At 36.8% G+C, this 14,566-nt stretch overlaps 3 protein-coding genes across 12 annotated transcripts in view; 1 reads left to right on the forward strand and 2 right to left on the reverse strand.

Annotated features, from left to right (window-relative positions):
- Positions 1-2,609, reverse strand: part of LOC135671388 (small ribosomal subunit protein uS3y-like) — a 35,126-nt gene extending 32,517 nt beyond the window's left edge. For all 6 annotated transcript variants that reach the window (XR_010512742.1, XM_065179489.1, XM_065179488.1 and 3 more), the window contains exons 1-2: positions 2,513-2,609; positions 2,285-2,426 (exon numbers count right to left, since the gene is read on the reverse strand). The gene's annotated coding sequence lies outside the window, so the exon portion shown is untranslated. The remainder of the gene's footprint in view (positions 1-2,284; positions 2,427-2,512) is intronic.
- Positions 2,610-2,937: 328 nt separating this feature from the next.
- On the forward strand, positions 2,938-4,332 carry LOC135671398 (NAC transcription factor NAM-B2-like). The gene has a single exon (XM_065179503.1). The coding sequence runs from the start codon at positions 2,938-2,940 to the stop codon at positions 4,330-4,332; it is 1,395 nt and encodes a 464-aa protein (XP_065035575.1).
- A 550-nt stretch (positions 4,333-4,882) lies between these two features.
- LOC103974898 (ARM REPEAT PROTEIN INTERACTING WITH ABF2-like) overlaps positions 4,883-14,566 on the reverse strand; it is a 29,726-nt gene continuing 20,042 nt past the window's right edge. For 4 of the 5 annotated variants that reach the window (XM_065179485.1, XM_065179484.1, XM_065179481.1 and 1 more), the window contains 6 exons: positions 13,421-13,498; positions 13,261-13,314; positions 5,996-6,124; positions 5,803-5,871; positions 5,624-5,683; positions 4,883-5,496 (listed from right to left, as the gene is read on the reverse strand). In XM_065179485.1, the coding sequence (XP_065035557.1) occupies positions 5,341-5,496; positions 5,624-5,683; positions 5,803-5,871; positions 5,996-6,124; positions 13,261-13,314; positions 13,421-13,498 (546 nt within the window). In that variant the 3' untranslated portion in view covers positions 4,883-5,340. The remainder of the gene's footprint in view (positions 5,497-5,623; positions 5,684-5,802; positions 5,872-5,995; positions 6,125-13,260; positions 13,315-13,420; positions 13,499-14,566) is intronic. The other variant, XM_065179482.1, reaches the window with a different exon arrangement.

The raw sequence follows: 14,566 nt of genomic DNA on the forward strand, positions 1-14,566 counted from the left end.
GTCGGAGCAAAATGAAAAATTGGAGTCTTTCTCTGTTTTTTGTGTGATTAAAGTATACAACAGTAGAGGAATATGATATTTCACTGATGAATAAAGATTAAATGGAAAAGTGAAAATCAAACAGTATATGCAATCAAGATTTGATGCATTGCATGGCATACCATCCAAAATAACATGAAACGAGCTGTACTGGTTTGCCCACTGATTGGAAAGTGATAAGCCTGTTTTAGATGGTATGCAAGAATCACGTGAGGTATTAGCAAAGTATGGATGATATGTCGTTCAGTACCTTGAAAACTCATGTTGTATCGGACAAAATTTGATCGATACCAATCTAAATCGGCTCAAGAGAAACCCGAATACTCAAATTGACCATTGAGGCCTCTTTTGGAACTTTAAATCCTGGTGTTTTCCCCTTTTCACTCAGTATTGCTCACATTCACTCTCATTCTCATTCGCTTTCTTACACTTTTATTTGTGAAAGTTCATGATCGGTGATTAATGGTAATCAAGATATTGATTTAAATAAAGGAATGATTCGAACTCAGGATATGATGGAATTTCAGTCTAATTTGAGATAGCATTTAGCTTTTTTCTATGTTTTATCATCATTTTATATAAAGATTAAATGCGATTAAGGTCATTGTCTTATGTTTAGCCTCAACTAGGTTTATTCTCTTACATTTAGACCTAAATTAGGGATATTTAGGGACAAATTTATGGGACTAAAAAGATAAATTCACTTTCTCATCCTTCTAACTTGTCATTCCTATTCTTTCATGCCTCATACACACTGTATTCTTATTTAAAAATAATAAGTTATCATTAATAAGGATTCAATACTTCAAAATAATTTTTTTGTGAATTTCAATCATCTTTGGCGTTTTTTAAAAGAAAATTGGGATGTACTAATATTCAAACATATAGTACGTCGACACCGACTACACCAATCTGTTCATGGGCCAATACCACCGATCAACATGATACTGTGATCCATGATTGGATCAACCATGGTTGAATCCGACTAATATTCTTTTGTTGTGTTGAGCTTTTATGTGGAAGCGGAACTTAGATTTGTAAAATGTATTTGTAGAGTTTACTTGAAATGAAGTTGTAAAACAAACTTCAAATCACCTTCATTTTTATGTTGTTGCGGCTAAGTAAGATAAACTTATTTTTAGAGCTTCTTAGCATTCTTTGCAAGTTTACATTACTATGAATATTATCTAAACACCAATTGCTGTTATTTTTCACATGCTCAGAATAGTGGACTCCTTGATGTTTATGTTATGCTATTTGGTGTTCCTATGCCTGCAAAATATTATTGGGGAAAAAAATAAATATTATTTGCTGGTTATTGGTCAAGCTATAGCTACAAAAAAATATATTTTTTCCATCACTAATCTTGCCATTACCAAAATTGATCTGACCAACAAAAGTTTTTATTGCCAAAACTCTTCAGCAAAAATTTGTTAAACCTTTCAGTGAAAATTATTATTCTCAATCAAAAAGTTTAATATAGCATGGAGGTAATTAAATTCTCATACTTGTTTAACAGGAAAAAAAATACAAATTCACTTAAGTAGTATACTTTGGAAGAAAAACTCAATCCTCTAAAGAAATTAAAAGTCAAAATATTTCTATCTCTTTTTTTTTTTGTTATTAGGGAGGAGAGGGAAAATACACCCACTGGTCTTGAAAAGGACAATCATTTCCCAGAATAGGTTCTTAAACAAGGTAAATTAAAAAAAAAGAAGATAAGATTAATCAGTAGATCATCCGCATGAAAAAGATGATATCACAAAATGAATCAGCTACATTTATTTCATTTGTGAAATGGAGATCACTTGCTATTGTTTTGTGCTACTTTATCCTCTCACTAGATTGTTGTCCTATGCTGCTGCTATCTTATTGGTGAGTGTTGCTGTGGTCCATCCATCCTATGTTGTCTGCTGAAAACACTACTCGATCTTGAGGTGTATGCTAAAAGGCTGCAATCAAAATTTCAAGCTTTTCACTGTGTTTCAGCATCTTATCTTTATTGTAGAGAAACTTGTACAAAATTTTGTTTCACTGTATTCATGGATGTCTAGTAACCATTCTCAAAGATCATTCTGCTTCAATCCAGTCTGCGAGTTCATAGGATCTGATTACTTCTACTTATCATTTTTGCTACTCACATGTTGCTACACCAAATCCGAACCTAAATAAGAATAAAGCCCAAAGCGACAATGTGGCAAGAAAAGAATGGAATGGAATGGAAGGAAATCACCATGGGACGGACCTTGTTGGCATACAGGGAGGGGCACACGATCACCCTCCCCGTACCTATGATTGGTTCCGTCAGCTCCCACCCTCAAACCACGAGGCAACCCTAGAAGAAGCAGCGCACATACCTCCTCCGTCTTCGCGATCATCGAACCAACCTGAAATCGATCGAAGAAAACTTAAAATCAGCCCTAAAATCTATGCATTTCGCTGAAAGATGAGGCGTTTCGAACCAAATGCTCACCTTCGTTCCCACCTTCGTTCCCGAGCCGAGACAGATCGAATGGGGCGATGGGCTCGGTGGATCTTGGAGACACAAATAAGATGAGCACGTGCGAAAGTTAATTTCGAATTAAATATATAATACGACGCTAAAATCTTTTTAATCTAATTAATTCGGGGGCTCCGGAATCCAAATTAAGATTAACCAAATTGGATTCGATTCAAGAATCAGTCTGTCCGACCACGGTCCCACTATATATATCTCTCTCTCCTCCCCCACTCTCACTATGACTTCTCTCCCCTCGTCTCTCGCCTCTCGCCTCTCGCCTCTCGCCCCTCCTCTGCTCCCTTCTCGTCTCCTCGTTCGATTCCTCTCGCCTCGCCTCTGCTCCCGTCTCTTCTCCGCGTTCATTTCCTCTCGTCTCCTCACCAGAAATTTAGTCGTCCATGGAGCCCGTCGACCTCGTACCGAGCGGGTACAGGTTCCTTCCCACGGCGGAGGAACTCGTGGTTGACTACCTCGCAAACTGGGTCGCCGGCGCACCCCTCCCTGGCCGCGCTGTCGCCTTCGCCGACGTCTACGGCACCGAGCCGTGGAATCTTCTCGGCAGCGATCGGCATGAAGGCTATTTCTTTGCGGAGCGGAAGCCTAAGAACAACGGCGGCTCGCGCGTGGATAGAAAGGCCGGCAGCGGTTCTTGGACTCTGTACAAAAAGCAAGAACCCGTGAAGTCCATCGTCGGCGGGCGCGAGATGGTGGTGGGGCGAAAAAGCTGCCTATCCTTCAACGATGGCCGTCGGAAGAACTCCGGGTGGACAATGTACGAATATCAGATGTGTTCATCCGGATTCGAGAGACGAGTTCTCTGTCACGTTAAGAGAAGCTCGCATCAGGCCATCTCCGGAGGCACCACCATCAAAACGGTTGAGTCCACCTTCACGGAGGCCGCGACAGACACGGTCACCGGCGACAGCTTCGTTGGGCGGAAGAGAAACAGAGAGGAATCTTCTACTCTCTCAGCGAAAGCATCGACTCTTTCAAAGAAGCCATGCTGGGGGTTGGTTGCACATTCCAGCACAGCATTGCTGATCGACGCTTCACCACCTCCAACCGCGGTTGTCCAATTTCCCTTATTGGCTGCTGTTACACCCCCGGAGAGTCATCATTCCTCGGTCGACTCTGTTGCACCGAACGAAGCCGGAGTCCCAGCCGCCTCTCCATCGTCAACGGACGTTGGTGGAGAGCTCGTGATGAGTGCGGAAGAACTCGAAGCATTCTTGGCTTCGTCTTCGTCGTTGGTAGATCAGAACTGCACCGACGATGCTTTCATCACCAGAGACGTTGAAGCCTTCGTCGTCTCACCACCTCCAACCGCGGTTGTCCAACATCCACCCCCGGAGAGTCATCTTTCCTCCGTCGTCTCCGTTGCACCGAACGAAGCCGGAGTCCCAGCCGCCTCTCCATCATCAACGCCCGTGATAAGTGCGGAAGAACTCGAAGCATTCTGGGCTTCGTCGTGGGTCGATCAGAACTGCACCAGAGAGGTTGAAGAGGTTGAAGCCATCCTGATCTCGGATGACACCGACACAGCCTCGACTACCATCCCGAAGGAGGCCTCGCCGTCAGGCCTCGTCGATCTTCTCTTGATTCCCGATGACACTCGGATTGATTCGACCACGGTCGCAGAGGTTCCCTCCTCAGCGTCGTCGATAGACTTGGTTGCGTGTGAGCAGATGTATAGCACCGACTTCTTCACGAGCCTGGAACATGTCCATGACTTCTTGATGTCCGATGGCACCTTCACCGCTGCAAGCCTCGTTGATGTATGGCACCAGCACTGATTCAACCACAATCAAAGCGGCTTCGTCGTCGTCATCATCGATCGACATTGTTTGGTGTGAGCAGACGGACAACATAGATAATAATGTCCGATCACACCCCAATTGATTCGACTATGACCTCGTGGTTGGAGTTATAGCTTGTTTCTTTGAAAGCTTATACGGAAGGGAAAGAAAATTTTTGTTCTTGTAAATATTGACAATGACAAAGTTCAATTTTCATCCCATGTTTTGTTGTTTCCTTAATATGATGGGATCTATAAGAAATGGTCTCAATGTTACATCATGTTCAAAGAGAAAGAGTGAGATCATATGATATCGACGACTTCTCTAAACGTCATACTTTGGACGATTGTTATCAGAGGCAACGCAGCAAATTTGACCAATCATCGTTTGGAAACATGTTCTAACTTTTTGTTTCTGAGTGAAGTCCACAACAACAACAACAACAAATAACAAAGTCTACAATCCCAACAAAGCTACAAGTCAATCCATCATTGAATCCCAACCATAGCTGTGCACTGATACTATACAAAACCTTTAATCAGAACCATCACTTAAATTATCACTGAATAGATAAAGAATTACATAAAGAATTACATGGTTTGAAGCATTTGGCAATGGCCAAAACAATTCTGAATTGTCAACTGATATGCAAAATATTAAACACACACATCATGGAAGGAAATGCAATCTCTTCGGAAGTCTTGTTGATATGATATGGTCGGATTTCAATAGCGAGAAGAACGCCTGCATCATGTTAAATTCGTAAGATGAATATAAATTCATAATATCAGCAACAAATAAGCCACTGTTAAGAAATACAAGACAATTGAGATAAAAAAATGATCAAATTGCATCTAAATTACATATTCAGAATTTTGAATGAATTTAAACAACCAATTTGAGTCTACTATTCCAGCTTTGGAAGTCACAAATGAATTCAAATAACTAATATCAATTCTACAAAACAATAAAAATTGTCGAAATAAGGAGTAACTATGTCGGGTATCAAAACAAATGATAAGAACAAATAACGCTCCTGAGAAGAATGGAACAAACTAAGACATGGGCCTTTGGACAGCCTTCAAAGGCAAGAGCCAAAGCTATACGTCTTTGGACAGCCTTCTCTCCAACTCGCATCAGATATAATAAATGATTTAGTACCTACAAAGGCAAAAGACAAGAAACACCATGTCTACATCCATTAAACATATCCACCAATTAAAAGTAGATCCTTATCGTTCTGAATAAATACTGCAATAAGCCAAGAAATACAGCAAACAGAACTTACTCGCCCATTAATCTTCTCCTCTAATCTCTTCATTGTCTTTGCTACACAGTCCTTGGTGGCCTGTAATTGAAGGAATATTTTTCAATAAAACTTAGTGCAAAATATATAAAAAAATCAAAACAAGATCAATATACACATTAGGAAGCATGGATCTGGCAACATCAAAGTGCTCAACATACCTGGATAATGAATTCACCATCTTGTAGCTTCTGAAAACCTCCTACCTTGATAAAATCAGAAACATTATCCTAACAACAAAGACAAGAATAAGAAGCTTGTGTCCAACCAATAGTTCTCAATTTCACATTGCAGCATTATGCAAAGAAACAGAAAATGAAATCACAACAAAAGAATATTTTGATGTAGTTTCACCTCATTCTCTGCAATACCATATAGAGCAAATGCAGCATTATGTTGCAAACATCCATTTTTTGAGTCAAGAAGTTTAGGAAGAGGCACCAAACCGCCATTGTAGACAATACCAGCTTGGTTGTGTGAGTCCTAGAGGGAAATTAAAAGGACTTTGAGATAGAGCAAAAACCAGTCGTTGTTCATCAAGAAAATGAAGCAAATCCAACCATATATAAGGAGAAAGAATTCAATGTGTTGTAGTCTGAAAAATGGATATTGATATTAACAAGAACATTTTTTTCAAAAGCATTTCTAAGAAGCATGAGGCATATTACAAAAAAGTGGTATAATATCAAAAAGTATCAAGAAAAAAATTATAAATCATTATCACTTCTAAAACTGAATTTCCCCCCTCTTTGGAAGTATATAATGGAAGGGTCCAAGCATACATGATAATCAAGCTAAGGGGAAAATGAGAAAAGAGCATACAGTGTGTTATTTACTCATCCGGTGTCAGAATAGCCTAGTAAAAGACAGTTGAAATTTTAGATATCATGGCACAAGTATGCTACAATTCAAGCAAGGAAGTGAGCTATGAGAGACCAGTCCGAAAAAGCAAAAGCCCGAGACATGTATATATATCATTGGAATAAAAAACACAGAAGGGAAAGAACTCATATGAGAACTGCTTTGCTTGTTAAGAATAGTGTTCCAATAATCACCAAACTGAAATTTTAAATTAATAAAATAAAGTAATAACTATTAGAAGCAGCTGTTGCACAGAGCATATATGCTAGTATACATACACCATACACAACTAGCACAGTATTAGGAAGTGTACCAACAAATACAACAATAACAACAAAGCCATGAGTGTGTACCACCAAATAAATTCTCAAAATAGATAATATAAACTAGGTAAGCTTTTTTTTTTCAAACATCACCCGATCGCATCAGACCCTAGACTGTCACAGAGAACAAAATGATAACATGTATAGAACTGATAGAAGTTACTATGGCAAGGGTTTGAACCCTCGGCCTTTGGGAAAAGGACTCACTAACACTACCAGGCTAGCTGGTTAGGTATTAAACTAGGTAAGTTTGAATATTTTTTATGTATGAAAACCTTTGTACACTTTTCCCACAGAAGGTGTGATTCAGCAAATAACCACATACTTTGTCAGCTAAGACCTTGCAAGATCAGCTTCAGGATTGGGATTGGCTTTTGGGTAATATAATGGGGATTGGTATGATTAAATCCAGAACTTTCAAGTTATGTACCACCATCATTTTCTGATCCAGTGAAACACATGGCTAACTACATAACAATTCAACACGACGATTGGTATGATTAAGACGTTCAAGTTATGTACCACCATCCTTTTCCGATCCAGTTAAACAAATGGCTAACTACTTAACAATTCAACACTACTCTAACTAATGTTATTATCAGCCTGAGTAAGCAATTTAATGAGTAGCATGAATGAAATATAAAACCAACCAAGCCAGAACTTTCAAGTTATGTACCACCATCATTTTCTTATCCAGTTAAACACACAGCTAACTATTTAACAATTCAACACTACTTTAACTAATGTTATTATCAGCCTGAGTAAGCAATTTAATCAGTAGCATGAACGAAATAGAAAACCAAACAACCCTATTGCTCATATATCACTGACCAAGATAAGAATTGAATGTCATCCTTGTACCAGAACCATGACCCAAAATGTTCCATATTTTAGGTAACTAATATAGATTGTGTATCGAACTTATCCCTTTCTAATGGTCCTTTATGCAGATCTTAAATTTTCAAATAGAATATTAAACATAGAACTATAATGTCCTACATGAGAAGGAAAATAAAAGAACTAGTTGAATAAATTATGAAAAGAAAAAAATTAGCTGAATAAATTATCACTGACGACAGCTTATAATAATGTCCCTAGTAACATAAACATATAGTGAGAAAATTGATCAAGAACAGCAATGCTAAATAAATCAAGTATTTATAGATCAAGAAATAGCAAAAATGCTAATTTAAATATAAAATGTCAGATTTATCACACTACAAAAGAAAAGGCTAAACATTAAAGGGTATTCCAAGAGCAAAGACAGACATCGCCTTAAGTTGAATATCTGGGGACTGAAGCATCCCGATCAGAGGGCAGAGAGCACCTCCCTGAACAATATGCACCCGCAAGAAATCAAGGTTGCAGACAAATGTAAGAAACAAGAGTATATCCTGGTGCAAATTGATATTATACTTTGATAGGCCAAAGAGAAAAAAGTCAGGTGACAAAGTGCCTTGCAATCTGAATCGGCTGAAGAAAATTGCCCTAATAGTAAAGCTGCTTCCCTTTGACTCTCCGTGCAACATGAATGGCAATTAACCATGCTAGATTGAGAAAAAAAGTTGCGTAGTCTAAGTGAATTTTCAGAAAATTGCCTTACCAACGAAAATACTTGATGATGGATAAGATCTAGACAATGCAAATAAGAGTCTTTATCAAGCACACAGATCTCTGTTTCACCATCTTCATAAACTTTTTACAACATATCATGTCACTTGTAAACTTTGAAACCAAAGTTTGGCTTTTACACCTTTGTAAGCAAGTTGATGGTTCAATCCAATGAGTTTCAGTCACTTCTGTTATTAGGAGGAAAGAACCATTTATGCTTTAAGTTATGTATGTTTACATAATTGTTGATTGTTATTGTTCTCAATGTTTTTAAAAACACTAGGCGCCAAAATGAACCAAGGTCCCAAATCACTTGAGATGCAAGGCGCTCGCCTAAACGCCCACTCGAGCAAAGCGAGACACTCCAAAATATTAAAATATAAAAAACATATTTTATATATAGCAATGACGTCAACGATGGAGGGAGAAAGCACGAAGGCAACAATGATGGAGGGAGCTACAAACAAAAGCAGCGACATCGAATGTAGGGTTTCAAAGCAGGGTCAAGTTGTACGAGAGAGGGGGGCGGGGACCATTTAGTGTTATGGCTCTTCTCTTTAGTTGGTTCGATTCAACCAATTTGCCTATTCAATCGAACCAAGCACGAACACAAGCCACCAACACTCCAGCGCTCACCCGAGGCGCCCGACGCTTGGGCTCAGGCCAACACCCAAGTGATGCTTTAATGAATCACATTGCCCAGAAGTTGTGCAAGGCACTCAAACCTCGCCTCACCTGAGCACTCAGGCACCTATCAAAAACACTAATTGTTCCTAATTTTTTTCCTTTTTTTGGGCTTTAGTAGATATTTGATTGGAGTTGAAATATTTTCAAGAAAGATTATGATTATGCAATGCACTTGTGAGTTCGCAAGGATTTGACTAATTGAATAGTTTTACATATTGGTTGCTTTTATTTCGACAACTTGATGAACACATATTAGAAACGTACATCCAAAGCTTTTTCTTAATTGTTGTTCTAGTTTGCAATTACTACGAGAGCTAGAGACATTATTACTGAAATTAGTCCACACATATTGCACATGCAACACAGGTAACTTGCAATTTTTCCAAATTAGAAAATTCTAGTCATATGATTTTGTTTATTCTTTTTTGTCCATGTTTTCTTTTCAGTTTATTAACCCAAATATTAGTTAAGAATTGCAAATCCATATTGCAGGTTTTCATCTTTCATGGAGGTAAATTCTAAACTGTGAATAGCATCGTTAGGGGCCATGCCCTCATAAGACCTTATTAGTATATTCCAAACTGCAGCCCACGTGTCCTTTTATGAATGTAAAAGAAGTTGATGTTTATTATAAATAATAATCTACTTGGAGAAATGCAAATTATTCACAGTTGATCCACATTTGCATGCAGATGATAGTCATATAGAAGAGCTTAGTGTGACAAGGTTGCAACATGGTCATTCATGTTCCCAAGTTCATTCTTTTCTTTTCTTTTATATGCTTATTTACATGTTTCAATATGAGACTGAATAAGATCATTTTGAACCATGTATTTAAATTCTTCATAGAAGAGCTTAGTGTGACTAAAATTTGTAATGTTTTGCTTTTAAACTCATCGCTTGGTCATGTGAAAAGAAAACTGTCTTTTCTATTGTATGAACCAAGTTAGTGAAGTCTCTACCATTCCTTGGTAAGAAAGGGATTTGATAAAACTGTTTTATGGTTCATAGCAAGGTTATCAAACTCACTTCCCTACCAAGGATCAAAAAGTGTTTGCAAACTTGGATCATAGGATAGTATCATAAGACCCTACAAATTATAATAAAAATAAATAATTTTAAGATACATACATATATTTAAAGAAATTTATAAATGAGTATATTCCAAACAGGAACATCTTAACATTGTTTAGCAAAGATTAGTTACATAAGTATGGTTACATATAGACAATTGGTTACATATATCACCATAACTTACATTGATAAATGAGTATGTAAATTGCCAATGTTGCATATCCTAACAATTTCTAAATTCGTAATTTCTTATTATCCTAACAATTTCTAAATTCTTAATTTCTTATAAGTTTGACTTTCCTATTATGTAAAGGAATATTGTGTTTGGCATATAAGATATAATTTTACAACCTCTATGTTACACGAACATTATTAGTGCTTTGTAGAACTTCAATCCAAGAATTATGAATTGCACTTTTCAATTATATTAAAGATAATACCTCACGGTATCAGTGTCATTATGATCAAACTATATCAGATATCATTAGATAGGAGATGGATGGGAAGAGAATGTACGAGATGAGAAGAGAGGAAAAAGGATGGTAGATGGGAGAAGGTAGGAGGGGAGACAAGAAGAGAGGTAGAAGGGAGGAGAGGAGGAGAGATGAGAGAAGATGCGAAGAGAAGGAAAGGAGATGGAAAGGGAAGAGGGAGGAGAAGATGCGTAGACAAAGAATGGAGATGAAAGAGAAGAGGGGGGAGAGGAGAAGAGATGGGGGAAGATGAGAGGAGAAGAAAGAAGCAGAGACTGAAAGAGAGGGTAGGAGAGGAAAAAAGAATCCATGCATATGGTGATTAGCAACAGTCGACGACGTTGACAGCAGTTCATTGTGAGTGGCAGCAATGGCTAAGGCTCGTCTCCTCATTGCTCCTACGGGTTGAAGGAGAGAAGCACTGATCCATGACAATGAATAGCCAACCAGAAGATTCACAACACTCTCGTTGTGAGGGATCAGGGCTCACGCTCGTCTCCTCGCTCTTTTGTTGGCACTGCATATCAATTCGCCTTTGGAGGTGAGTGTTCTTATATCCTGGGTTGACTAGACAAACACGACTTGACTCGTCCGAGTCAACCGATCTTACATAGCCGACTCACAAGTCGAGTCGATTCCACCCATTTACGTTGATTCGATCTGAATCGTCAGGCTTGAACTGGGCTGTAAGATTGCATGATCCTACAACCCAAATTAAGAGTTTGACAACCTTGATTCTGAGGCAACTTTAACATTTTCATCTTCAAACAAAAAACAAAGTTTAGATTCTCATGATTTTAAACTAGCACTAAAGACAATATTGTTAGCCAAAGAACTTTTTTATAGATTTCAAATCACCAACTTGAAAAGAATGGTGTGCAGCTTTGTAAAACTATCTGCTACATTCTATAAACAGTCCAAGTAATTAAAATTTTCTATATTACCTAACATATAATGAAACAACCGGGACATTGTTTAAGGATTAAACCAGATGAACAAAAAGGCAGTATACAATTCTAGTGATACCATAATAAACCAATCACTGGCTGTAAAGCTCCCGCACGAAGAACTTCTTTCTTTATGTTAGGGGATGAATGAACCAGATTCCCAATAACACCAACCTAAATGCTCCTTCTTTCTTCAATTTTCCTTCATAATATATTCTTATGTAACTTTTTCCAATTGCTATTGTAAAGCTAACCAACAAGATTGCGAATTTCATGAGCATTGTAGTTACCATCAAGGTCTGAAATATTGTACCGTTCCGATGTTTCAACATTCGCTCTGTATACCGAGTGGTATACCGCGAGGTATATATATATATATATATATAATTCGACGACGTCGCTGAAGCAACATCGCCACGTTTATATATATATATATATATATATATATATTTTATATATATAAATTATTATTATAATGGTGATGTCGCCGAAGCGACGTGACGTCGTTGAGATATATATATATATATATATATATATATATATATATATATATATATACCGTCCGGTAACGAGCGGTCCGTATACCAGGCTGCTGACGGACCGGTATTTACCCCCGTACCGAGCGATATTATTCGAAACTATATACCTTGGTTATTATTAGACAAAAAAGAATGACATTCAAGTCCACAAAAACTTAGCACATGTAATTTAAACAGTACTCATGAGATACTCAAGTTTAGAAAAGACCCTTAAAGAGACCAAAGGGCATAAGTACATTTTGAGCAACTAAATTTTGAATAGTACATAATTTTACTTTTTGTTTCAGACGTTTTATTGTATCAAAACAAGATCTATGCTATGTTCTACATGATAATTGTATACATGTTGAGAAATACCAAAATTCTATGCGACCAAAAAAGAGAATTTATCAAGAATATTAATTGCTATAAATAGAACAAAACCGAATAGAAATAGTGATGAGTAACTTTGAGATATTATACTTGCTCTAGCCCTGTACTTATTAACTATAATACTAATTTCAGAAAATAAATGAATAAGGACTGCATAAATTTGGATACAAAATAGGATAATGTGCCAAAAAATGTTGCGTTTTAAGTTTGTATGTTTTTTATTGTCTCACTCTCATTATTTTGTTACTCATTCAGTATCTCTATTATCTTCAGTTTGAAACTCTTATACATGGACAAGATAAAGGCACTTGTGCTATGAAATCCCAGAACTTGATCTAAGATTATTGAAAACATATCCAAGTAGGCAAGTAAAAAGTTCAAACCTTATTAGACTTAAAAAGAACAATCTATGGAAACATGAAGATACAACTTACTTCAAAAGAGTTAGTGAGTTTAAACCCAGTTTCAAGAGAACGATGAAATTTTCTAATAAATTTTTTTTCAAAAAATCCATACAAAATATTCAATGATGCAGAAATCACATATTACAAATTATTTTCTAAACAACTGTATTAAAAGAAATTCATTGCATCAAAAAGAGTTAAATATATAGTTAATAATATAATAATTTTACAAAAAAAATAGCATTCACAAGCTAAGTGGTAACATAAAACATGAATATTAGGCAACAAAAGATTCATTTAAAAAAAAAATCTTTTAAGAGTTCTATACCTTTTTAATTTTCTGATATTTCTGCCTGTTCTCAGCTATGATGCTCTCCCTCATCTACATAAGCAAAAGGATATCCTCAAATTGGAGGAAATACTAAAAACTGGTCTAAACAAAATTCGTTCACTCAAAAGATCTAATAATTGTATCAAATATCATATACCTGAACAAGAAGATCCAATTGCATTGATGGAGGCAAGGAGGCTAGAACTGCTGGATCTATATGGATGTTATCCATTGGCTGCAATTACCAATTAATCTCAAGCATTATGGACTACAAAGAATATAACAGCTTATGAACTAATTTTATTAGTAAAGTAACTCATATAGCAAAGTTCTCCTAAATGGTAAAATCATCAAATAAGCAGCCCGATAACTTCAAGAAGGTAAAGTATACATATGATAATAAAACCATAACATTTGTGACACATATGTGGTGCTTATTTGCATGGTTCACCTTACTAATACGTACCATACCGTACAGATGTACTAACACATGGGGTATGATGAGGCGTAGCAACAAACTGGTATATATTGCCCATACCAATTTCCCATTGGACTAGTATGTACCACCGATATTGTACAGTAAACCATGGTAAAACGAAACATGCTTATTTGGATAATAAGATCCATCTGTGCCTTAATTAGGTCATCTCATATTATCACTATCAATGCCAAGATGGCGAATTATCGATGTATATAATTCATCTATTCATGCAACCATTTTTCACACTATCATGGTACCGCGACATAAGATAAAATTAACCGGTAAGGTCTTTTTATCACAATATTAATTTTAAAAAATAGATGAAGAATGGGAAGCCCAAGTGGCTAACCGAGTGATGTATGAGCAGGTCATTTGTCAATTTCAAAAACATGGGTGGGCAAGGTAAAATCTTAACGAACCACAAGTAGAACATCTGGAATTCCCCCTCAAACTGATCTCAACTATTAATATCCCTAGCTTACCAGTTACCACACTAGTGTTCCTGTTGTATACATTCCATAAGCAACAGTATCACAATAATCATGGCCGCTTGTATATATGTTAAAAAAATTTCCTTCAAACCTCAGCAGTATGCAGAAGTTAAAAAAGAGCTGCATAACTAATAATCAGTATCCATTTAAACCTCCCCCTCCGGTTAAATAAACATGTTGCAGGTACCAAAACTTTTCATTTCAGTAATCTTTACAATATTTCATGCATCCTCCTCATTATGTTTCTAATATCAATATAACTATTATGAACAAATTATTCCCTTAAAATATTTAACATTCATGAATTAAAATAATTAGTTATCTTCAAAAG

The sequence above is a fragment of the Musa acuminata genome, unplaced genomic scaffold, assembly GCF_036884655.1.
Source record: "Musa acuminata AAA Group cultivar baxijiao unplaced genomic scaffold, Cavendish_Baxijiao_AAA HiC_scaffold_1139, whole genome shotgun sequence".
Classification (NCBI taxonomy): domain Eukaryota; kingdom Viridiplantae; phylum Streptophyta; class Magnoliopsida; order Zingiberales; family Musaceae; genus Musa; species Musa acuminata.

Excerpts from the sequence above, each read along its gene's own strand:
- LOC135671398 (XM_065179503.1), top strand. The coding sequence starts at position 2,938 with ATGGAGCCCGTCGACCTCGTACCGAGCGGGTACAGGTTCCTTCCCACG.